This window comes from Pholis gunnellus (assembly GCF_910591455.1).
Source record: "Pholis gunnellus genome assembly, chromosome: 12".
NCBI classification, from domain to species: Eukaryota; Metazoa; Chordata; class Actinopteri; order Perciformes; family Pholidae; genus Pholis; species Pholis gunnellus.
This window is the reverse complement of record NC_136539.1, coordinates 8,054,471-8,080,909: the sequence shown is the minus strand read 5'-3', so window position 1 is coordinate 8,080,909 and position 26,439 is coordinate 8,054,471. Positions and strand designations below refer to the sequence as shown.

General features: G+C 41.5%; 1 protein-coding gene across 1 annotated transcript in view; it reads right to left on the bottom strand.

The window, feature by feature from the left end:
- The window catches only part of slc4a3 (solute carrier family 4 member 3), a 39,754-nt gene extending 15,659 nt beyond the window's left edge, over nucleotides 1-24,095 (bottom strand). The window contains exons 1-8 of the mRNA XM_079169699.1: nucleotides 23,976-24,095; nucleotides 15,517-15,688; nucleotides 14,174-14,424; nucleotides 13,801-13,988; nucleotides 12,000-12,226; nucleotides 2,307-2,452; nucleotides 903-1,083; nucleotides 566-701 (exon numbers count right to left, since the gene is read on the bottom strand). Coding sequence (XP_079025825.1) covers nucleotides 566-701; nucleotides 903-1,083; nucleotides 2,307-2,452; nucleotides 12,000-12,226; nucleotides 13,801-13,988; nucleotides 14,174-14,424; nucleotides 15,517-15,688; nucleotides 23,976-24,029 — 1,355 coding nt within the window. The 5' untranslated portion in view covers nucleotides 24,030-24,095. The remainder of the gene's footprint in view (nucleotides 1-565; nucleotides 702-902; nucleotides 1,084-2,306; nucleotides 2,453-11,999; nucleotides 12,227-13,800; nucleotides 13,989-14,173; nucleotides 14,425-15,516; nucleotides 15,689-23,975) is intronic.
- Nucleotides 24,096-26,439: the final 2,344 nt, after the last annotated feature.

Sequence of the window (26,439 nt, the reverse complement as noted above, 5' to 3'; positions counted from 1 at the left end):
GTGCAACAATCTGGCTCATTGATGTGTTTTGGATGATTCATGGACAACAATGGAGTCGTAGGGCTTAGAGGAATAACATATATCGGGATTGTTATTAGGAAACATTCATTTTTGGATTTTGGCCTTTAATGAGATTTGTTGGCAATTAGAAGCATTTAGAACAACAGCACAGGGAAACGAGTTTCCAAACCAGCAGCGAAACTTTCATGATCATGTGTGTTTTTAGAAGTTTAGTAAATGTCTATAAAAACGGGTTTTTAGGAAATTCTTTTACAGCATTTCTGACAGTGATTGGATCAGTGAAGCCGCTTTAACATACTAATGTTGCATTTGTGGAGGCCTGGAGAACCTAATCCCTGCACATAGATCTTCATCATTTGTTTTCTTTCGTTTTGTAATCATAGGTTTGAACATTGTTAATATTAGGTTAAGTGAAGCTGAGTTTGTGTCAAAGAGAGCCGGACTAAGTTAAACTCGCTTGATACGATAGCCTCAGGTACTATAAAAGGTGCATCAACTTGTATGTCTTTTAAATATTAAAGCTAGTGTTAGTGTGGTTGCTGACCTGTGTTTGAGAAGCAGAGCCCGGAGAACGCTGGCTCTGTCCTCGGCTCTGATCTGGTCGGAGATGATCATGGTCTCCACCACAAGGTGGACGATGCCGGGCAGAGAGTTCTGCTCTAGGTCCAGAAGGATGGCACCTATACAGGGAAGAAAGGTACAGGAGGATAAGGAGCCACATCCAGCGCTCGGCTAACTGCTTTTAGGGAGAAATGAATGCAGGTTTATCTAGTTTTCTTATATGTCATGATTACCATGGAAATGGACACATGGAAATAGGTAAATCGCAAGACTGATGCAGTGAACATCTGCCTTGCTATATGCATGCAGGAGCCCTTTACCGTGTGTGATGGTGCGGCGGAGCTCCAGCAAGCTGCGGAAGGAGAGTGAAGCCACATGGGGTTTGCCCCAGCGGTCGGTCTCCTCCTCCACATCCTCCTCAAACTTGATCCAGCGGGCCCGCTCCTTCCAACGCATTTCATGGTCCTTGTCCACAATCAGCTCGTTCAGCTCCACAAACAACTGAAGATGAAGTAGATAACAGATAAATAGGCATTTAAAGCTGCGAATATCGCCCCTCTCACTTTGATCTACGACAGCGTAACTAGAACAAAGGTTAGATCCTACAGCCTACAAATGATTCTACTTAAAAAAGAAAAACCACCAGCTCAGCCACAGTCTGCTTGTTCCTATCTTGGACAGTTTCTCAACAAAAACACGACATTAAACTGATAGGAAAATACATTTAAAAGACGGCTAATCCAATGACACAGCTGACACACAAGTTTGTGGGGAGCAACTAAAGTGGTTTGGATCCAGCTAAGAGTGGTTTGGACTGAGAGGATAACCAAATCGTTTGGAAAGACATTCAGTCACATTTCAACATAATATTCCTTCTTAGCAAAGTGTTCTCAGAGCAAAGCAATATAATACTTATAGGATTTGTGTTTTTGTGACATTTCTGCGGGCAGACTGAGGTGGAACACAAGGAGCAAGTTTGTGTTCAAGTCTCATCAGGTCAATGAAGAGGAATGTGCTGAAACTAAGACTATACACTCCAAAAAACATGGATGGAGTCACAGTAATCAAGAAGTACTCATCAATGGATAAAGTGACTCTGTGTCATGTGAGAGGTGTCACTGGTAGTGTTGCACGCATCGAGGATTATCATCCAGGTCTAATGTTTCAAACTGTTTAGCCTCTTTCAGCCTATTGTTTTGCTTTTAAGGCCCACCAAAACGTGTTTGTTCATTCTCACTGCTCTGATTAATTGAGTTAGCAGCAGTAGGCAGCTGTTTTAAGCAAAAATCCACTGAAAAACCCCAACGCAACCAAAGCTAAGCCTAGTGGATCTTAAAAGATTAAATTAAAAAAAATAGCTTAACAGTTTAAGACCCAGATATTTCCCCTCAGGAGCTGGTGGAGAGCAAACCAAGGGCTACAAGGAGAGTGAATATTGGACTTACATTTGTTGGGGGGAACAGAAACACTACTGTGTGCTGTGCAAATACCTGCTGACATGACATGTTCACCATGATGACTTAATAAGGTGTAAGATGTCAGTCTTGTTCTTTTGTAGGTAGTTCAACTGCCCCCAAGTGGTCAGGAAATGAACACTGCTTCAAAGATGATGTTTTCAACAACAGAAACTGTTTGGTTATGTGTGGCGTGCATAATATGAAGTGTTCACCCAGCGGTCAATATGTAGATTAATGCGTTTAAGGGGTAAAAAGTTTGCAGCAAACCTCGTGGGTTTTCTTATCTGCCGCTCTCTTCTTCTTCTTCAGGCTGCTCAGTGGCGTGGAACTGTTGCTGCCTCGGTTCATCACACATCGTGATGACTTCTTCACCAGGTGGCGTCTCACCCCGGGGTTGTCCTCAAATCTGTGACCTGAACAGCCACAAGCATTTTAAAAGACAAAATGTACACGGTCAACACAGCGAAGTCACGATGATTTTCTAGGAGACTAATTTAGAAATCAACCTAACCAGGTGCATCTGCAAGCAGTGGCTTGAGATGCTATTTTTCTCGGGACTGTGAACAAACACAACATCCTTTCTAACTCAGAAAATGTGCTCCAGGCTGGAAAATCAGAAAGCTAATTTGTATGTCTGTTTAAGTTTCCAGTTGACAGAAGAACACCCAGTAACAGAAGGCAACAGCTCAGGGTGAGAGAGAATCTACAGTATGTATGCCGTGGGAAACTGTTACAGAGGAGGTGGTTTTGCCTCCAGACACTTGTCAGTTCAAAAAGAGTCATTTCATTTTCAATTTCCTTCAGCCACAACTCATATTTTATTGAATGTAGCATAATGAGGAGGTGTTTTCATTACGGTGAGGACCTGGCTATCATTTGCCATGTGAGAGAGTGGGAAGCTTGTGAGGTCAGTCGTTTGGATAAAGTTACTGGGAAGTGAAAAAAAGGCTAACCACCTGTGTGGAAATGGGTTATTAGAGTGTTAAAGGACATGGTTAGATACTTGTGATTATTATTAATTATTGTGAGGCCCAGTTCGTGTTTTTAATACATAGATGGTAACATGGGTATTTGGTGAAATGTATGTATGATTTAAGACACAAATTTGAGATGGTCAAAGGACAATACCAGTAGTTGTGCATGTTTTAACTGCAAATCAGGTGTATTTACTGTCCTATCAACTACTTTTCAAAGCATACGTGATTTTCCATTTTCCAGGTAGCCAGTAGGGATTATGGGTAGTTACTGTATTAGGATATATATGGTTAAGTTATGAAATGGGGATGGTGTATTTAAGGTCATGGTAAAGATCTCGGGGACAGTTTAGAAATCGACATTTGCATTCAGTCTGGAACTGCTGTCGACCACTCAGACTGGCCAACGGCTGAACATAATTTCTCATGAAACACAGTCTTTTTTTAATCTTTTACAGGAGCTGCCGGAGGTAACCACAGTGGAGGTGAGAGGAAAGAGGGTATGTGTGTTTGTGCGAGTGTGTGCTCATAAAACTGCAGTAATTGTTCCATTCTGCTGCGTCATGCCTTGCTAAGGGAAACAGAGAGAAATGGAAATCAAGATGAAGTGAGGCCGTATTTGATTTTGTAGTCTCACAAGGGAAAAACTCAACCGCTCCAGCTGATTGTCTCACCATAGGGCGGGGCACGGACAGCGCAAATAACTTCTGTGTGAAAAGGACATCATTTTGTTCCTCTTCCTCCTCTTGAGCTGGTATCTCACCTGGGCTAAGGCCTTCGATTTTATGAAGCAGCCTATGCTTAAAATACCACTATACACTCCATCTACAGGAGTGTGAGCGTATTGTTATGATCCAACAATACCACACATCATTTTTTTAACCTCTGAGAAGTTTCCTATGGTGCTTTGAACAATTTACATCATCCGCTAAATGAATTGTTATGCATGAATTAGGCTGTTTCCAAATCTATTTGGCTAAGATGCACTTGCTGGAACATTCACACTTAATTAAATGTAAATACAAATAAACCGTATACTATCATAGACCGAGCCTTTTAAAGGCAATGCCAAGTCTACCAAGAATTCACACATTTCTTTCTCTAATAACTTATATTCCATGTGTAGAACCTTGTGGCACATTCAAGACTTTTGATTATTATGTGAAAGGACGTAACATTGGTAACATGAGCAGACTCATGACTAGGCTTCGTTGTTCACTTGGGTCAATGATAAGACACACATGTTCTCGATTATAGAACAAGTCAGCTGAACTATCTCCGTGTAACCAACCATCTGATTTTGATAACACCGATCTTTGTGCATTTTAGAAATCAGACAAATCCCTTCCATATAAATAAATCATAAAACCAATGTATGTGCAATATTGTCAGCATATCTGATTTTCTGTTTCTTTGTGCTCTTGGCCTGACTGAAATCCAATTGTTGTACAAATCTAGTTTGCAACTTATTTCTAACCACATCATCTAAAATCTAGCTTGGAATGGGATGTGGCTTTAAAAAAAAAAAACGGGTTGACATTATGTTATGAACCTTTGAATGTCAGGGTTAGTTCTTCAGAGGGATATTTCTTTACAAGAACTTGAAATAGATACGTCAATAGAAAGCATCAATGCTAGACATGTGCCGGACACATGTACATAGAAGTAGTCACAATTTAGAGCCTTGAAAGTCAGATTATATGCTCTGTCAATGTGCATCTGCCTCTAAAATGTTTGTTCCTTTTCAGCCTGTTTTAAATCATCCATGGGAACTGGGACTTGCTCATGTTTTACCCCTGCTGAATATGGAGCATGGATCAAAGATTAGGGTGTGTTTCGCTAGTAGTGGCTAATATAGCCTTGAGCAGCTAGCCTGAAGCAGAGATGAGCGGTGTACTGGTAGGCTCACTTCTTTATAACTCCACCCCTCCAGATTTTTTATTTTTTAAACCTGTGATCTTCACAACCAACTGATGCCGATTCAAGTGGCATCACTTTAAGCCATTTTTCAGAATTGACCCATCTTCCTCCGGAGACACTTAGTACACTTTATACAACTTTTCACATATGCAGTAGTACTCCCCTACATGGCAAACACACTTTGATGTGTTCACCTTAGAGACTAGCGGTCAAGGTTTTAAAAAACAATAATGTTTGACCTCAATTCTCCATCTTACTTGTTGATGAAACAAATTCAAAGATGACTGTGGCCCTCAGACCAACAGATACCCAAAGAAGATAAACAAGACTAAGAGTCTACAGTCACATCACCAAATACAAAATGCCAAAGTTGACATGCCCCATCGTCATTTAGAACATTTGGCTTTGATAATTAGCACTAAAGTATAGCTAAAGCTGACCAGACTGTCTTTAGTTTTAAAGCTATATTTTCACTATCCAAGTTCTGACCTGATAATGGCGCAATAGGAAGCATCAGGGGATCAACAAGGTCATAATGGTTCATCATCAGGGGACCATGAATGTCTGAAAGTTATCAAAAGCAACTTATTAGTTATAAATGCTTAACCAACCCCCACGTACCCAGTTGGTGCTAGCTGTTTTCAGCTACTACTGTATTAAATCCTACACCAACTAGTGATTATAAATGTTCAATTAGTGGCCGGCAGAAGCTAAATTAGACTTGTGTAGCATTACATAAATCGGACGTAAGGTAAAAAATGTAAACTACATATGTAGTAGTGATATGCGGGTCAACCCGGGGGTCCAGCGTTTTCTGTAAGTAATATTGTGTGCAATAGTCCACCTACAGCTTCTCTTCCCCTCTCTCTGTCATTCTCTATCACACACACACACACACACACACACACACAGCAAGTGCCGTGGCTCTCAGACAGTCTCTCTGTTAGTCTCAGTCCGGACAATTGAGCTACTATAATGCATAAAGTTGGCGGTTTGCAGGTTGTGTTCTGGTAGTTGATTAATGCATATTGTTGCAGGTTGGACGGTACAGATTGGCTCCCATAACAGGTTGGGTGGGTGTGGGTATTAAAAAACCCTGATAGTTTATGGAAGTAGCTATTGAGTGAGTCATCTCGCTTTCTTCTCATCTCTGTCGAGAGCTGCACAAGCGCAGTACCAATCGGGCAGGCTGTATTGATCGAGTGGCAACACCGGCAATCGTATCTTTCACAAATCAATGTTTTCTCATGTGACGCAGTTCCGACAAAGCTTAGTAGCTTTTCAAAACATCTGGCCAATGACAGTCACAAGAAGGGAAGTGCTGTCCTGAAAATATGTCTCTGTTAACCCTGAAGCATGAAGACGGAGGGGTGTGTCTCTGTACATGGTGCCTTAATCAGATATGTGAGCATAAAAAATGAACCAATAGGCATTACATTTTTTTTCATTAATTTGCGTTGATTTTAAATCGCATCATTGCCAAAAGCTAAAACAAAAACAAAAAGATTTTAAATAGGTTTCTGAAACCGTCTGGCCCATCTGCATTTCCTGGTTATAAAATCTGGCCCAACTGAATTTGTAATTGATTAGCCCCGTGCTAAGGTATTGCAGGCAGATCACCTTTTGCATCTGTTGGAACCTAGCTTCATCACATGACAATGTGCTATATGTGCCATGTTCCAAAAATAGGGATACAAATTGTAGAACCACATATTGCTGGTCAATGAAATGTGTTTCCGCTCTAGCTGTGGCTCCCCCCCAGAGCCAAATGGGTGCCACTGGATCAATAGGAAAGCAGGAAAGAGCAGCAGTAGAGCACGGTGTCAATTCGCTCAATACTGTGGGCAACTTTGTTCTGCTTTTTGAATGAGCATTATATTGCCATCAATTAAGCAAGTGGAATGCAACACAATCAATGGAAAAAAGAGAGCCCCCGTCCATTAATCATTCATATAAAAATAGAATCATCCATGGGAATCTCTCAGAGTTACTATTGCATCAGAACTTCCTTCATCGGAAGGTTTGTGTAGCTTTCACTGCTGTCAAATTACTTAAAGCTCTGCATTGAATGGAGAGAATTAAAATGCCGCACTGCAAGAGTACAGGTGTATCTCTCTACACACAACTTACAGGAAGGCTCGTCGAGTGGTGACCCCAGTTGAGTGTGGATTGACTCAAGCAAGTCATCGTCATCGAAATTCAAAACAAACTCTTCAAAGTCCCCTTCCACGTTGGCCATTGAGCTGTAATGGTCGTGTCGGTGCTGCTTGGGGGTGCCTTTCTGGACACTGCAGTGACGTTCTGGTTCTTGGTGGTCAGTGCCAAGCTTCTTATCAGGGCTCCCATGCCCTTGGTTCTCGTGTCCCTCAATGTCTGTCATCTCGACGGTTGGTACCTCCTCCTATCCTCCTCTCTCTGAGTGGACACACTGCTCATCCAGGGCTTCCGACTCTTGAACGCCGTTGCTCGCCCTGGGTCGCTGTTCTGAAGAGCCTGGGTCTATGCAGCAAATACTAGCCTACCTCTGTGGTCCTGCGCTGGTTGTGCAAAATAACCTGAATGAAAACTTTGAAAACCTTTTAAAAGTCTTTGGCCTCAGGAAGCCAAGGAAAAAAATCACTTGTGCTCCGGGAGTCCAACTTCTGAAAAGGAAGTTCTATAAACCTAAAAAACAAATCACAAAAAAACCCTTTCAACTTTCAACGATGTGTCAATCAAAATAATCCCCCTTCAGTCCAGAGATACAAATCACAAGATCCTCAATGTCACAAAAACTCTTTTGTTTGCCTTAAATCCAAACACAACGCTAAGTTGGAGCTGCACCCTCAGGCAGAAGCCCCCTGTTGTATCCACAATCAGAGCGATGCATCAATGGAAGCAACATTCACCTTAGCTGCAGCTCCAACAAGAAGTATTGATGAGGGATGGTCTACTTTGTGAGGGCTGCCGGTCAGCTGGATGGTAGTGCCGCCCTTTTTTAATGATGTCCCCAGCCCATTGATCTTGGTGGCTATTGACAATCCAACATAAAATGGACTTTCGTTTCCATAGTGCCGCCATCACTTTCCAACCATGTGATGTGCATGAGGGTCAAGTTTCAAAGGTTGCCTTCTCCACTCGAACCTCATTAGACGGAAAAAGCACACTAATACACCAAAAAGACACGTGCAGAAACATATACTGAGAACTGCCTAAGAACACAGGCGGTGCTAGTGTGAAACCTAAAGGATGACAATATTAGAATAACACCTAGGAATCAGCTCCAGCATGGTGCTAATTATCAGAGCAAGCTGCACTATACCCGCCCCTGGATCTCCATGGAAACCCGGTCTGACTTGTCTATAACAGGTGGCCCAGTGTGAGCTTAATAACAGGACATGCTTGAATATTGTGTGTGCGAGTGTCACTGCGGGCATTTGCATGTGTGTGTGTGCATGTGTCTACAAGCATTAATAGGAAAGCAAAAGGTTTTACTAATTTTAGTAACTTGTATTTCTTGTCAGTTTATAAAGTAAAATGAAGGTGTAATGAAATGTTGAATACACTGCTGTGTTGACTATGTTTTCTTTCCCATGATCTGCGTTTTAGTTATTTGTATGTCATGACTCGTGGGTGGAGCTAGACAAATAATCCTGAGATGCTTCAAGACACCTTATGAATCATACGACAGAAAGATATGGTTAAAGAATTTGTGGAAAATATGTGATTGAGATGAAAAATAATATGCACATTCTTTAACATCGAGAGACAAATCATGTTTTGATCCCAATTGTATTGCGCCATAAAGTAATCATATGATGTTTGTCGAATTAAAAGGTAATTTTGCAAGTCAAGAGAGTGATGTGAAGGTCATGCGTTACCTATCCCAACCTGGCATGTTTACAATAAGGTGTTGTTTGTCTCAGTTAAAAATATCTTTGATTGAGATGGGTTAAGGTCTGAGACGCCGGCAGAGAGTACACTATGACAATGTGATTATATATTCAGAATCATTTCTTCAGCTTTAATAAGACTAAAACCAACTCACACGTTGACTCAAAACCTGAACTCTGAGTGCAGCTGAAGCTTTCCGACATACAGCGGTGATACACACGGCCTGTCAATGTGGAGCGTCACTCCCTACAAATCAGAGGGCTGGTTTTTGAGTGACTGTGGGGTCATCTGGATTCCGGTTTTCGAAACGGTCAATGATTACTCTGCTCTGGTAAAGCAGAAAAGGCCAGGGGCAGGGTCGCTGCTGAAGGGGAATCGACTGCATCCCCTGATAATTAATGCCCTGGACGCTGGGAGAGAGTGGCTGCCCTGGATACGTGAGATATGTGGTGCATTTTCTATTTTCTACTACAAAAGGATAAACATACGATCAAGGGTTTTAAGCCTGCAACAAACTCAGCTGCGGCAGACTTTAACTGCAAAACTAAAACAAATGAAGTTGGTTTTGGAGCTGCCACAGCATCTCATGTATTTTACTCTTTTCTCTCTTCAACTCTTGTCTATTTGTGCCCCTGGCAGATCAACAGCTACGGCCTGTAATCTGTAACAATATGATACGTTGGGCTCCCTTTTTGAGAGAAAAAGTCTTCAAGAAATGGCAATACATGTGCAAATCTGATTGGGATGAGGATGAGCTGTTATTTTCTGCACTAATAGTGCCACTAATTTCCCCTAAACAATTCTTCACTGCAGTTGTCATTAAAATGAGCGGTAATGCAGAGTTTTGATGCATTTGACTACGCGACTCTTGTGTCACAACGATATCTAATAACCGAGTATATACGGAAAAGAAACCCAATAATAAAAACCCATCTGGAGTTTTCTCTTTATCATTATACCGTTAATGCGATTATCATTGACAGAAATCATGAGTAGATACTGTAATGTGTGTAATTCAGATTGGAAGCTGACTTCTAAACGTGTGTGTGTGGTGGCCAGGAGCTGTGTGGGTTGGTTTCATGTGACAGAATGTGTGGGACTCCCACAGTGGAGCCTGGTTATAAGGCAGCAGTGAGAAAACGTGTCAATGGTCAGCAACGGAGCAGCAACGGAGTCAATACATGTCGCAACAAAAATAACAACATGCTTTTCCAGTTTCCAGTTGGACGACAGAGGCAGGAATTATAACAGGAATTTTAGATTATTGGTCATTGTTTATTTCTGAATTTGACATCGAGTACAAATTAGCTGCTTTTGTTGGAAAACTACTGTCACTGTGAACAGCATCAACATGCTCTAGTAGGTAGTCTTGTAGGGTCCAACAGGTCTGTTGCATTAACTCTATTTGAATTTCTAGGGTTAGAAACAAATTTAATAATCTTTTTTTGAATTCTTTTGTTAAACATCTTTTCTTAATGTTTCAGTGTACAGTTAGTAATGTGTTATTTTAAACTGAAAGTAGAAGTCTCTTGCTCTTTTAACTGGACAAAATAATGGAACAGATAATATATCTGCACAAAAATGAAAACGTCAATATTTATAATTCAGGTTTCTTAAATAAGATAAAGCGGTTCGTATTATTATTGTTATTTTCCTTTTTTGGAGGCTGAGTAAAAAAAAAGCAGCTGCTAACCAAAGAGCAGCAGCTGCTGAGTCATAATCAGCCAATAAAATGCTCAACAAAATAAAATTAAAAAAATGTGTGTGTGTGTGTATGTGTACCATTGGGTAATCTAATATGTCTTAATACTGACAATACTAAGAAAGGTCAGAAAGCAAAAGAAGTCATTAAAAATATTGCTAAAATGTTTAAATTGTATCATTCAAATTGCCATAACTCTTGTACCATCACTGTGTTGTCTGGCAGATATATTCATCATCACCAGGAGAGGGTGCTGAGCGTTATAATATGAATCCAGCCTCAAAACCAAAATGCAGCTGAAAATACTATCTGAGCAAAACATGTCGTTTCTGAATATATTTTGCTGCTGAAATTGATACTTTGATGGGAGACCCTGGCATGTTTTTACTATAACTAAACATTTATATTGTAATCAAACCAACACAAGTCTGTTTTCCACGATACAACAGTGGAGACATCAATGAAAATGGTTTCCAGCTCTCTGTCAGGTCGAATGGATGCTGACGATGTATTTCCTTTACTGTCTGGCGAGAAGGGACATACACAGAGTCTAAAATCACATCCATTCATGTTCAGATCAGTGTGCTGATGCAACTTAAAATTGGCAATTTCTTCCTTCTTCTTTTTTTGTCAGATAAAATATCTAAGAAATCCTGTTTTCTCTCTTCCCTCATCACAGTCATTGACTCATTTATCGCCTCAAATCCAGAAAGTCTTAACCCCCATCGTCCAATGATATCCCTCAGTGCAGGCAGACACAGGAGCTGCTGGCATCTATCAATTTCTTTGATCATACTAATATTTGGTATTCCCATCTTGAGCTGGTGTCCACAATTACTAGTGTAGTGTGTCGCATTAAAGCAGGATAACCAGTTGCAGATTGAAATAAATAATCAGAAGAAAACCCCAATAAATCAGAAAATAAAAGAGGATGTGAGCTTTTCAATCACCAGCCTAACAGCACATTCTGGAAAAACATGAAAATGTGTTTCACACACACATGACTACACAAACTGCTATACAGACCCGGCAGTTATATCACAAATATCCTAGCAACCACACCAGGTGTTATCATGAAGGTCTGATGGAGAAGTGGTTGAGCACAGTGACTGGCTGCTATGCTATATAACACTCACGGCGGGGAAAAAAAAAAAAAACAGACTTCTCACAAAGATCCCCCCCCACGACGCTGTTGTGGCGTGGGTGAAAAGTAGAATCTGAGTCACCTCGGATGGTGCATTTAGCAACAGAGGAGATCATCTCCCATTCCCCTGCTCCGAAGCCTTTATTTCTCCACAGCAATGAGAACATATGAAGGTACTTTTATTTCATGCTATGTTACATTGTAGCTTGAGAAGAGTAACAGCCTGTTGCAGCAAATCACCTCCTCTTTCTTGGCTACTTATCCAACTGCTAATCTGAAGTGTGCAATAGGACAGTGAAGGTTAGAAGAGAACACACGTGGTTCCACCTCAGCTATATCTCCCTTACTTTTCATGTCATCCAGGTCGGCGCTGGCCAACATCTGGGCCTCTGCCTCATCAGTGGGCACCTGCTGGTAGACGGCGGTCTCCAGAGCAGTCATGCTGCCGATGCAGATCCGCTCCCGCAGGTCATAGTTGCTCCGCTGGGCGCCCGCCAGGCGGTGGTGGACGGGCTTCCTACGGAACCAGCCGCGGTTCGTGGTTGAGCTTGTGGGATCTGATCCTGGGGGGACACTGACAAAAAGCAAAGGGAGATTAAAGATCATTAAATGCTGCAGTGATGAGCTTCAAATCATAAGACATTAGGGAATGATGTGGTACAAAGTGTCGAAATTCAGATGTTATGATTTGCTCCAAACTCAAATGTAGCTGCTGACCAACATGCTGTGTTGTGCTCCTTGGCTGCATTGCTGTCTCTTCACCAGAAGGGGGCTTCACAACACAGCAGTAGGACTGACTCCTCACCAAACCTCTGAGTCATCCTCAGCTGTGTCCGCTCAAAGGCAGCAACACAATCTTGCATGGCACAGGCATGGTGGGGTTTCTGTGGTTTTTATCCAACCAGGTATTAGCAGAGACCTGAATACCTGAATCCACATGGGGCCCCTGACCTCCGACCAGCAAAATCCATACATTATTAATTAAAGAAAAGAAAAGAAAAAACAATGCAATTCCGATGTTATGTATGTGTTTCTGGCTAGATGGTCTTCCAATAACTAGGACTCAACTAGGACCATAATGAAAAACCATGCACAATGCACTAAAATACAATGTGTGTAATGTCAAAGGAGTTATTCATATAAAGTCAAAGACAATTCTCACCGAACAATGCTCTTCCCCTCACAGAGCATTTTGACATTTTCAAGCTGATTGTTTTAGTTTTATGGCCAACAGGTTCATTTCATTGTCATTGCTCTAATAAACCTTGTTTCCAGCCCCAGCAAGCAGCTGTTTACAGCAAAACAGCCTTCAATTCCACTATACGCTAGCTCACCAGCGACAAACAGCAGAATGACACGGTTAGCGAGAAGCTGGTGAACATTTAGCTGCTAAAAAGATGGATATTTGACAGATATAAGGACTTGGTGGAGACCAAAACAGATCTAAAAGGAGAGTAAATATTACAACTTACATTCATCAGTTGTTTTTTGCTGCTCAATGACTGTGATGAAAGAAGAGACAAAACTCTGCTAAGCAGAGGAAGACTCAGTAGAGGTGAGAGGAACTGAAAAATCAGGTGATAATTCATTCCGCCCATGAGGTTGTGTTTTTAAGCAGGATTTTGGAAAAACTACTCGCCCGATTTTCCTAAAACTTGGTTGAAGGGTGTAGCATGGGCCAATGAAGAAGCTTTACATTTCCATTATTGTTTCAACATTGCGAAATAGGGCATTTGGCCTTGGCGGATATCTGCCCTCTCCGATTGTCCTTCTAGTTCTCTGTGGGTTTGTCACTACAAGCGACACCTTTCATATTACAAATATTTGTTTATATGAACATATTGATAATATAATATCAAAGCGTGTTCCAAATCCTCTCTCTTTTAACTGAATCAGTAGAACGGTACCTGCATGTACCGACTGTGGCTCGGAAGGTAGAGCGAGTCTCAATCAGTCCCTCAATCAGAAATCGGCGGTTCCATCCCCGGCTCCTCTAGTCTATGTCGATGTGTCCTTCGTCGAGACACTTAACCCTAAATTGCTCCCAAAATCGGTGTATGAATGTGTTTGAATTAATCTGATTATAAACCCAAGAGGCCAACAGTCTTCTGCACAAACAGAACAACTTGAGATGTCCTAATAGCCCACCTGTTGCACGCCGCTTCCTCTCCGTGCACTTCCTCGTTCTGTCCAAGAACTGCAATTGCCCCATTATGAGCCTCCTCCTTTATCAGAATGGCCGAGGCTTTCCGAGACAATGGATGCTCTTCGTTTTCCGTGTGGAAGGCAGTGAGGGGAAGGGGTTCCTCCAAGTCCTCTTGGCTCCCCAAACTAAACTGAGAGGAAGATGAAGATTAGTGAGAGGGGAGGAATGTGCTAACTTGTGGCTCAGCACCCCTGCACAAATAAAGTTACACATGCCTCGGCCATCTCAATAGAAGGAACCAGCCTCCGTCAATTGTACGAATGTATCTTGCCACCTTTACACTAGAGGCCCAATGGTTCCTCAGTCCTATTTTACCTGTGGTTGGGTATCAGGTGGCTCCGTGGGCGTGGCAGCCACTCCCTGTCCGTCGGTCTCAGACTCGGCCTCTTCCTCGTCTACCTCGTGGATGGTGGGTGTAACGTCGGAAGGGGGCAGGGAGGTCTTTTTTTTCTTCCGCTTCTTTTTGCGCCTTCTGTCCATGCTGTGCACCCTCTTGCGTAGACGCTGGGGCAGGGGCAGGTGGGTGGATAAGGGGTGGTGCGTATGGTGAAAAGTGTGTCTGTGATCTGTGTTAGACGACATTAAGAATGAAATCAGAAGTGTGTAGTATGTAAATGATGAACAGCTGACACATTAAGGTTCTGTTGTGCTTTGGATATGGAACTAAATTGACGCTGCAAATGGCAAGTTAGGATCTCTCCTCATGATGACAGCAGCATATTCAGAGTTATTTTCTGAGCGACGCAATGCTTCTAGACCTATTAATGATTTTTCCCAAAACACGGGGCAACAATTTTTTACAAACTGTAATTTAATCTATGCAATCTGAGCTATAACGCAGAAGCATTTCCGTCACTATGCACATTGCAAACAAGACCAACAATAGGAAATCACATCACCGACCACCATTTGTTGTTATTACAGAACCACATACTGATTTGATTCCATTAGGGTGAAATATGCAAAGAACAAACACATTGCTATTCTCGGAGAGGATGCTCTCTCTCTCTCCCTAATTCCCTATTAAGCACTTGAAAGACACAACACAAACAAAAGCTTTAGATTTTAATTAACGTGTAAAAATGGAGAAATGCAATGTTTAATACACATCAAAAGAAAGCAGCTCTATCTAATCCCAGCCACTATTATCTCCTGCCAGAGCATGTTGTATCAGTCAGCTAATCTGTCTAATAATAATCCACTGATATGTTTACATATACAGGATCTGGTGCCCTGATCTAATTCTGATCTCTTAGTATTAACACAAGCCAAACTGTGATTGACAAGGTCAAGATCCAATTATATAAATTGTATATATATTGTATTTATACACGCATAAACACATTTACATTTAAGTGGATGATATAAACAGATAATAGACGTGGATATTTTGTAATGCTTGTAGCTCTGTGAGGCTGTACTGAGGGGCAGTGGTGCTAAATGCTAATGTCACGATGTTTGGCAGGAATAATAATTACCATGTTCATGTTATCTCGGTGTTTAAGCAGCACGCTAACATTTGCTAATTAGCCCAAAACACCAGGTAGAACCAGGCGGCAATCTACGGGTCTCTGCTGGATTACAAAACAGTGTGCGCGTTATTGTGTACTTGTCGATATAATGTATATATAGTACTTGCAAGCTGTAGCTCTGCTTACATTCAAAGTCTTTCTCAGTGTAATGCCGGCCCATCTTGTCTCCGCTGGCGGAAGCAGAATCACTGATGATGTCTCCAAAGCGCTCCACAGACAACGCTTTCTCCCAGTTCTCCTCCTCTTCTCCTTCCAGTTCCTCCGCTGATCCTTCCTCATCTTCCTCCTCCACCTTCACCTGGAGAAGAAGGGAGAGAAAGAGAAAACGTTTCACTTGAAAAGGAACTGGTCGAAAGAGTTAACAAGGAGAGGGCTCCACGAGGGAATAATTGGTTCATTAAAAAGTTCATTAAAAGGAATACTTTACCCACAAAATGTCCATTTCTACATTAATTACACACCCTGTGTTACCTTTAAATTGAAGAAAGGTCGTTTTTCAAGCGTGCCTTCGCGGTGAACGAAGAATCATAAAAACAGAGATAAGTCTTGTTGAATGGTAGTAAATGGAGGCCGATATCCTTTTGCAAACTCTCACACAACTCATGAAGTATAATCCAAGTCTCATTTATCTAGTCATATGTTTACTGATTCACAAACAAATCTTAATACCTAAAACAAGTCCTCCACTACTGTATCACGCTCGCTGCAAGTCTGTGCATGAGACGGTACTGGAGGAAGTGTTTTAAATAGTAAGAGTGGGGCGAAAATGCATAATTTAGGATGCATTGAAAGTAACATGGGGTTATAATTTGATATACAAATGGTAATTTTATGGATTAAGTATTCATAGTGCTTTGGAGAAAGTCCTAATCAGGATGAACCTAGACCAAATAAATGTGGAGGACTTCCAGCACCAATTCCACAGTGTGTATATACGGTTGAAAACTGCCTCAATGCATTGCGCATAAACAGTTTAAATTGCGTAGAACTAAAAAGAGTAAGAATCTTCTGCCAACAAAAACTTCCATTACTGCTCCAATTCAAGCCAAAAACCATCAACAAACAGGGTTTTGGTGTTTGCTTTGTATTTCTCATAGCAGTACGCTAAAAGTAATGTACTGTAATTCTGTTACACAATAAGCACATAGTGTCTGTACACCCTCCACTGCATGTGAGGACATCAAATCAATACAACATAGTGCTAAGCAGCAAAGAACTAATGCACTAGACAGCCCCTGGAGACAGCGGAGGCTGAAGGGAGTGTCCTGCCAGAGCCATTTGGTTGCCTCTGATAGGTCAAATCTTTGGGACAGGCCGCTTCCTCGGCCTCAGATTGGTGCTGGCAAGAGCGGTATAAGCAGTCTGGCAACTGCTCGGTGGTCTCCGATTTCTCAGAGCCAGGGCTCCATTACTCCCTAATTACCAGTGGGATGAAGGGACGGGATATGTTTAATGATCTGAGCTACCTATCTACACAACGCTGAGGCAGAAGAAGCCAGACAAACTATAAAAGGGGGAATTTTCAATTCAGTGAGCAGTAAAAGGCTTGTTTTCACTGGATGGCCAGCTCATTACTTCAGGGGCTCTATATTCCTGCGAAGCCATTCTGGTTTAATTTCAACCTCTCTTAACATCCTTCTCTTCTTACTTCGTATCCGTGTAAGACTCTGAATGTAATAGTCCTAATGCAATGCATGGGGAGGTAATTCTCTCAGCTGTGGCAGATACTACAGTAAAGGGATTTTTTTTTTCCTAACCTGCTTTTGCTTTTGCTCAAGCTCCATTGGCACAAAACTCTTTCATGTCATCTTTGAAGTCAGTTGGAGGTGGAGGGACACAGGAGGAGGGCAACCCATGCCCAGGTGGTGGAGTCACTGTGTGAGTCCAATTTGGATGACAGACAATGGAGTGCAGTGATTTCAAGTGGGACACAATAGCAATCAGATATTTTAGAACTGGCTCTTATAATTCCAGTGTTTGGATACACTGAAACTCTAGTTTCATCCACACAGACACAGATGGACCAGTCATTCTGTCTGGTGAGAAATTCTGATGTGAGATAAAAAAATCGGAACAATACAGTATCACCAAGAGCAAGTTGAAGCCACAGCGAAAATGAATTGAAGGAAATAAAACAAAAAAGAATCAGCAGTCAACAGAGTGTATCCTTTGACGAGTGGTATAAAACCCTCTGGAGCACAAAGGAATTATACAATCCAATTTCTGTCGGCGGCGAAGCCAACATAGAGATGGAAATCTCCACATAATGAATGCTGGATAAGAGCGCTCATCTTCAGGAGCATTAGCACTGTGGGTTACCATCTACATCAAACACAACAGTTGATGCGTATAAAACTCAACTACTCTGTGGCTGGTTTGGCCACTTCTAATCAATTATGAGGAGGAGAGCCTGCGATTCAAACAGTGTGATCACTGTTCAGCTAAAACATGCTGTCTAACGTTTTCTCATGAGCCAACTGCCCAACTTCCACTGCAGCATTAATATTTCATATTTAATGGAATACTGAGCCAGAGAGCTACATTAAAATATTCATCATCTGCTGACTAATATGGAGGAGGGTGTTTGCCCGGTTTTGTCAAGATCAAATGCCTCCACAGTCGTGATCAGGAAAACCTTCTGGGGCGAGGGCATATTTGGGTTTTTCATGTCTATTGAATGCATCCTGGTAAATATGCTACTAGTGATGTATAAGCAGTGAGAGAGATTACCTATGGTGGGGAGGAGTTTTGGTGGATGGGTCAAACAAACGCAAGGCTTTGTTGTTGAGGTAAAGTTAGTTTTGTGACGTGTTTACGTATTTTACTTTGATTACGTACTTATTTTTACCCCGACCATCATATATATATATATAGACCAAAACTAAGTGCTTTTGTTGCTTAAAGCTAACATGAGTTTTTCTTACCTAAACCTTTAAATTGAATGAACCACAGTTTAATTGTTAGATTAAGTTGCCCATAAACCTGCAGACCATCTGACCAATGCAATAAGCATCTTGCACTCTGCCGAACCCATCGGAGTTCCATTAAAAACACATGCCGAGCAAGTTCACTCAAAAATATCACTTATTTTTCTATATATAAAAATCAATCAGTTATGCTGAAAGCTGAAAATATTGTCGATGTATTTACTGATGTGATGGTGCAGCCATAAAATAAACTACAGGCATCGTATACCCTACTACAGATGTTGGAACAATCGACAAACGAACCCAGAAGTGCACGCCCCCTGACCGCTGTTAGGGTCAAGGTGCTCACCAGCTGGTACAAGCCAACCCCAGATTAGTTTTTTTGTGTTTCGCCTTGTGATATTTGCGGGGGGGTTTTTTCCAGCATTGTGTCCGCCATTTTCATAGCTTCCTCTTGGATGCGCCCATACTATCTGGCAATATGTTTTTGTTGATGCCCAGAAACGTTCCAAAATAAGAGAATGCAAGCAGAGGGCAGGGACTTAGCAGATATAGACACCACCACACACTTCTAGTGGGTCAGAGACTAGAGGGATTTAGAGGGATTACTTCTGTATGAGTCATACATTGATAGGAAATATCCGACCCACTCTGCCTTTAATTTCCCCAGGTAAAAGCTCTTTTTCAAGCCAATAAGGCAACAAAAAAACAACATTGGTGTTTTGAAAAAGGAAAAAGCATCGACCGCGTAGGAGTATTAACCTCTGAAAAATGTCATGTCATGTTCTTCTATATACATTGTTCCAGGTGGAAGGGGCAGCATATTTTGCCCAACTATGTCCTACAAGAACTCTGGAAACATCATTTATAGAACGTTGTCAGTGATTGCGGGCCATATTGGTTTTGAAAACGTAAAGTGGCTCCAATCAAAAGTTGTATCCTATAAATAGATCAAGTAACCGTGTACTGTAAAAGGAGTCACTCGCAGTGACAAACCCATAGATAATTAACACTAGATTTAGCAGTTTCAGCTCTACAAAGGTTTTGGTTTTACAGCCTGCACATTCAGTGCTTTGGTTTACTCTCAAAAAGCTCTGTCCACTACCTGCTCTGCACCAAACAGCAGCCTTTAGTGCCCTCAGGAGTTATTGGAGACCAAAGCTAAAAAGAGAGTGAATGTCTTGCATTCATCAGATGCTGCTCAGTGTCTGCTGGATGTGGATCAACCTAATTGAATCAAATGAAAGGGAGTTGTCTCTATCTTTATGCTGAGCAAGAAAGTGCCTCTGGGCTCTTGTATGTTACACTGCTTGATAGTATGTCACTGTATGTTTGCTGTTCTTCACACAGATATTGTAAATGTCACAATCCAGTGCCAGGCGAAGAGGATCGCATAGTGCTAGGGAGTCAGTTAAAAAATGTGACTTATCAAAAATCCAGTCGCATGAAAATATACAATCAATTTGTTTGCCTCTGCAGATTACGCCGCTTTCTGTTGCTTCCTGCTCGTTTTTATTTAGCAGTGTTTTAAACTGCTTCCCACTCCCATCATCCCTTCATCCCGGCATCAGTGATTGAAGGAGCTGGCACTCTTCCCAGACAAACAAATCGCAACTAACATAAATATCAGCATCAGTGTTTTGCTTCCCTTTTCACCGCACAGCTGATGTTTATGAGCCATTATTTCAAAATGTGCGCCTCACTGACTGGGATTGTTTGCAAGTTTGCCTTAAATATGGTCCAATCATACACAAAAACATCTAACTACCACAAATACTCCTGTTACCTCCTTTGCACTTCTAATCTGCCACCGAACAACAGCGACACAGAGAATACAGATTCAGCAGAGCAGAGTTTCCGCAATCTTCACTCTTTAATAACAATAATAATAAAGATAATAATAAAATAAATGGACATAAAATGCACATACAAATAAGATAGAATATATGGACTGCATAACATAAGATGGAAAACCTATTTCATGAAGCTTATAATGAGGCTTTACTACGGTTGCCAGTGGAGCTTAAGGCAATGCAACTTGTAGTCGCTAACAGTCAAAATCCAACACTTATTGTTTCAATTGAAGCATATCTATCTTCATCTTAAGACCCACATGCGATGACCAAAGCCACCAACATCCATAAGAGGATCTCTTCAAAAACTGCAGCTGACGTAAGCTGGCAGCAGCTGGTGATGTTTCTGTGGCAACCCACACTCAGCTGGGCCACATAGGTTTGCTTTAATATCCTCCGCACACTCACACCAAACCACCTCAGAAAACTAAATAAATGAATCTGTTCAGAGTTAAGAGTGACATTGATCAGCTATAAGAGGTAACATTGCAAAGAAGCCGTTTTGTCTCTCTATGGATGCTGTGTGTGTGCTGTAAGTAGAGAGTGCACACGTAATTGAGGGAAGGAAATTGAAGGGTCCACTTATGTAGCCAGGCTATCAGCCTATTACTTCCTTCAAACCAGTGTCACAATATGCTATACACACTGTGGATGACACGGTCCCCACTGTGCGTAATGACACATCACCGACTTAGTTGACAGAGCTTTTTCTCCCTGAGAACACAGGCTAATAGCCAGGAAGCATTCTGCTATGCAGGGCTTGAGCACTTTCCACAGACCCATCCCTATGTGAGACACTAGAGGGAACAATTCAGTCTTGAAGGCATTTCAGTGCATCTTTCAATCAAGATACATGATTTTTCTTCAGCACTTACACTATATGCCATTGTTAATCAGGTTTTGATAGTTATAATATTATAGTTATTTACTATATGATTTTAAAGTTCGAAATCGAAAGCTCAGTCCAAACAATTTTCAATTAAGAAAATAATTGTGACACCCTTACTCATTATACTTCAATTCAAAACCTTAAAATGGAAAATACTTCTTTTAGGCAATGTGTGAACTGCTCAGCCTCTCCAAGAAAGTTTATTCTAAGGTGCTGGAAAAAGAGGTTGTTTAACCTTAGATACAGGCCGAGCAATGTGGATTCCGTCCTGGCCATGGAACAGTGGACCAGCTCTTTACAGTTAACAGAATGTTGGAGGGGACATGGGAGTTTGCCCATCGCGTCCCCATGTGTTTTGTGGACTTGGAGAGGGATTTGGAGAGGGCTTATAACCCTGTCTCTTGGGGAGTTCTGTGTGGGGTTCTGCAGTAATATGGGATCACAGAGTTTATTGGTACGAGCCATTCGGTCTTTATATAACCAAAGTGAAAGCTGTGTCCGTATACTCGTCCAGAAGGTCAAACATATTTCCAACGGGTATGGCCTCAACCAGGATTGTCCCTTGTCATCGATTCGGTTTATGATTTTCATTTACAGGATCTCAAGGTGCCGCCGCATGGGTGTTTGGGGGGCCTCAGAGTCTTTGTAGATGATGTGGTTCTGTTGGCTCCATCAGACCGTGACCTTCAGCACTCACTGGGGTGGTGTGCAGCCCAGTGTTAAGTGGTCAGATTGAAAGTCAGTACCTTTAAGTCCGATCCCATTGTTCTCTGCCAAAAAAGGGTGCATTGCAACCCCGGGATTGGGAGTGAATCATCGCCCCAAGCGATGGGAGCTCAATTATCTCGGGGTCTTGTTCAAGAGTGAGAGTAAAATGGAGCAGGAGATGGACGGACGATCATCGATGACGGGGTGGGTCCAGTTAACGTTGTGTTGAGAAGGGAGCTGAGTCGGGAGGCAAAGCTCTTTATTTACCAATCCATCTACGTCCATCCACGCTCCGATCCTCACCTATGGTCATGAGCTCTTGGTAGTGACTGTAAGAATGAGATTGTGGATACAAGAAACCCGAAATAAGCTTCCTTCGTAGGATGGTTGGGCTTAGCCTTCGATATAGGATGAGAAGCACAGATATCCTGTAGGAGCTTGGAGTCTCAGCTTCTTTGAGTAGAAAAGGGGCCAGCAGAGGTAGTTCAAGCATCTGATCAGGATGCCTCCTGGACGTCAGAGTCGTCCAACTGGTAAAAAAAAAGCTCTGGCTAGCATGTTAGTGGTTAGCTCACCAGCAGTAGTTTGCCAGCTAATCCTACGTCAACAAGTTTCTAGAACTTCAAATTCATGGCATGGATTATTTTTTTGCTGTGGCCCTTGCAATTGGTTGTTGAGCAATATCTGGAAAAACTCAATTTCTTATTGTCAATAAATGTCCAAATAATGATAAAACCTTAGGCAGACCTTGTTTAAGCTCAAACTTTTCTATTTTTGCAAAAATATCAAAAGTGCCATTTGAAATAACTGAAACAGGCCTTTTGTTTGACATTCATGATATACAAACAGTTTTAATGGGCAGCACTGGCCTTTTAGAGGCTTAGAGAACAGTGACACATGCCTCTTTTAGAAATACCAGATCCAGCTGGAAAAATACTTGATTAGGGAAACAGGAAACACCACATCACAAGCTTTTTTTTTTATAGACATGTTATTTGGCAGCTGATTGTTGTGAAAATGTGAGTTTAATGTTAGAGATTATGCAGCTTAGACATACACTGCGAACATTAATTTCCCTAGTGAAAAGGCATCTTACTCGATTCTTTTACTGGCTCACTGAGAGTGACTCCATCAAAGTCAAACTCTCCTCCAGTTCCCTAGCAGTCTGCATTTGCATATCCATTTTTCCAATCTTCAAGATGCCAGTCAATTTCCAAAATGAACTATTAACCCTGCTTCACTCCCCTTACTTCTACATCTCATAATGCAAACCAGCACTGCCAGCTGAAAAGAAAATGTCATATTATTTTTCTTTTGCATTAAGTGGTTTTGCATACCACAGAAAGTGTTTGTCTGTGCTTACAGTATAACATATTATTATATTTTTTCTTTAGTTTCTGTTCAAAGAACATTTTGGAAAATACAACAAATTGACTTTGGACGTAGCCTATTTTCCCCGTTTCCAGTTGTTATGCTAGCAAAGCTAAGCTAATAGCATTTTGGATTTAAATCTTTAGACACAGACATGAGAGTGGCATGGATGGTTCTTCTCATCTGACTCTCGGCAAGAGGGCAGTTAGCACATTACCCACAATGAATATACACATGTTCATTGATTATGTTTTCTTTGTTGGCAAAGAATACACTCCTACTTAGTGTACTCCTCTACGCACTTTCTGTAGAAAAATGAATGAAATCAACAGGACTAACTCCAACAGCATTACCTTACTTGCCACAGGGAGTCTGCCACTGTTGTTACTCACTTGGCTGCTTGGGAGAGCTCCCGGGTCTAATTAGGGCAATTTAGATCAAGCTGAAAGCTGTTGGCTTTTTCACAAGATTATGCCATTCTGAACACCGGGCTGAATAGTTGACCTCCTGAGAGGGCTGCTGGCCAAAAAGCAGCAGAATCCCTCCAGCTCAGAACCGACTAGCTCTGGGCAAAACAAGCTTGTGTCTAGTTATATAAAATGTAAAGTTTATGACATTTTTAGAACTGCAAAAGCCTATTTCACACGTTTATGGTTCCGAATCGAATGAAGAAAAAAAGTTCATATTACTGTAACACTTAATAACACCAGACATGACAGTAATCTACAGTGGGATTTATTTAAAGATGTTTGGCGTGTGTATTTTAAGTCACGTTTCCATGTTTTATATCTTCCTTTTACAAGGTTAGATTATAGGAACACCTAAAGTAATTCTTACCTGTTGTAGGTTGTCCAACACATCTATCTCTGGGGCATGACCTCCTGTAGCCATGGGGCCTGGCGTGCAGCCAGTGTGTGAAGAACAGCTCTATGACAAGGGCGCGGGTCTGCAGAAAAGACGGCTAGTGTGGCTGCTGTAAACTAAAGAGAGAGACTGGGTATGGAGTTGCTGTGGGGAGGGATGTGTCTGGACGGACAGTCTTAAAGGGGTGGCAGGTGTGGGGGTGGGGTGGGGTCAGTGCTGTTGGGAGAGGGGAATAAGCCGGAGAGGGAGGGAGGGAAAGATGGGGTGCAGAGCAGCAGGAACCTCGGGGAGGACGAGGATCAGCCCTTCTCTTTCACGGCTGGGGATCCAGGAAGCCTTTGGGGTGGCATAACCTGCAGGAGAGTGGACAGGAGAGACAAAGTTACTCGTCGCATATGAGGAATATATAAGCAACTGTTGCACAGTAACCAAGCACTGTAAATGATTCAACACATGCTGAGAAATACACAAAGTGAATAGCTATATTCCTATCAAATTGCTTCAAATGTCTGAGCAAATTCCTGCAAAATAAAATGTGTCAATATGTCAGTTAGTTACCGTTGCATTTTTTTTTTTAAATGAATAAATGCATCTGTTGTGAATCACTGGTTCCCTGTTGTGTTTTTTTCAGCTTCAACGGCGTCAGAGAGGGTGTTGACATGCAACTAGAGCCCCTGTCTGGACTCAAAGCGAGGGTGTTGTGGTCATCCCCATGTCAACCCTCCTCTTGTCATACTGTATTAAACTTTAGGGGGGACATTATACTTGTAGTATCTCAGTGGAGTGAAAGGTGAACACTATGCATTGATCTGAATAACACTTAACTTTCCACATTACATCCTCTAGGTGTACTACTTGTACCAGGGGATCTTCCTTCAAGATGTGACAATTCCTCCCTTTCCTCTCCTGCCATACTTCTCTTGGGCCGGGTTAAGAGCTGGATGCAAACAGTATTTGAACAACAAATTATCTAGCAAGCCTCATTATGTTCTCACCATGTGCACAATTAGTATTGGTAAAAACAAGTTCTTTATCAATCCTAATTAGGGGCAGAGGAACAAAGTTGAAGTTATTATGGCTAACAAATTAGCAAACAATTGTACATCCAGCAGTCGCAGAGCAATATTAGCATTCATTTAGGAGGCATTTCTCTGTCCATCTGGCGAATGTGAGTCTCCTTTTAGCTCTGTTAGACCTCTGCCAACTCCTCTGGGAAATGTTCAGCTAAAGCCCCTTTTTGAAAACAGGAACTTTTCCCAGGGACTATAGTAACCTTTTGAGGAACTTGTTGCATTTCAAGCTCACGGACCAGGGTCTAAATTATGTTTTTGATGGAGACATTTTAACCCCCAAAGAGGCTCAGGTCAGGAGTTAGTGCTTCCTCAACGTACAGAAACCTTTGGGGTGGTGAGTTTGCAGGAATGACTGGCGCTGATTGGTCGTACACACACAAGCAGAGATGGGCAGTATTTCAATTACTTGTATTTGAAATACGTATTTCAATTACTTTTGAGTATTTTGTAATTTGTATTTGATTGGGCCGATTCAAAATCTAACGTAATTTGTAACAAAATACTTTAGAGTGGAGTAATTTTGTATTTAAAATACTCAAAATACTTTCTCCACGAAACAAAAAACAGTTCAGAGTTCAGTCTTCAGATCTTCAAGTTCAACGGATTGTCTGTCAAGTTAAATATTGTATCTGAGTGTGACAGATGTCAACTAGCTTGATGTATAACTTATGTCTGGGTCTGGCTACATAGCCTATTGTATATACATGGTGATGGTTATAATATCAAGCTAGCGATCGATGCTAACATGCTAATGACGCTAGCATGCTGTCTAGGCTAGTGCATAGCCAGTGTTTAGCAAGTTAGCTTATCAGTGGAGTAGCTAGCTATAGGAAGAGGGAGATTGGGAGCTTGTATGTCATAAGTAAATTCATATTTTCTTGATGATACAAAGCCAAAGTTTATGGGCTGTTAAGTCCCATTAATAAAAATATATATATACATAATCAATCAAGTTGTTGTCTTTTAATAGCTTTGCTTAGTTACACTGACATTCTGTGACTGTTCTTCCTGTTTGTGGGGTTCACCAGAGCTTTGTGTACATTATATAAACCTGAATGCTCTGCTATACCACATGGTGAGAAAACGGAAAATCCAGAAAAAAGTATTTCCTATATTTTAAATATAAAATACATGTATTTTGTTACATTTTCTGGCACCAGTATTTTGTATTTTGTATTTTGTTGTAATACATTTATTTGGGGGTATTTTGTATCAAAATACATTTTGATGTATTTTTGCCCATCTCTGCACACAAGGCACTGCTGCGTCAACGCCTGTACAGGTTCATCGCATTGTTTTGTTTTTTTAGATGAAACGGGTGGCCACACTGAACTGCAGGCTACCGCTGCGACCACCAGCAGCCC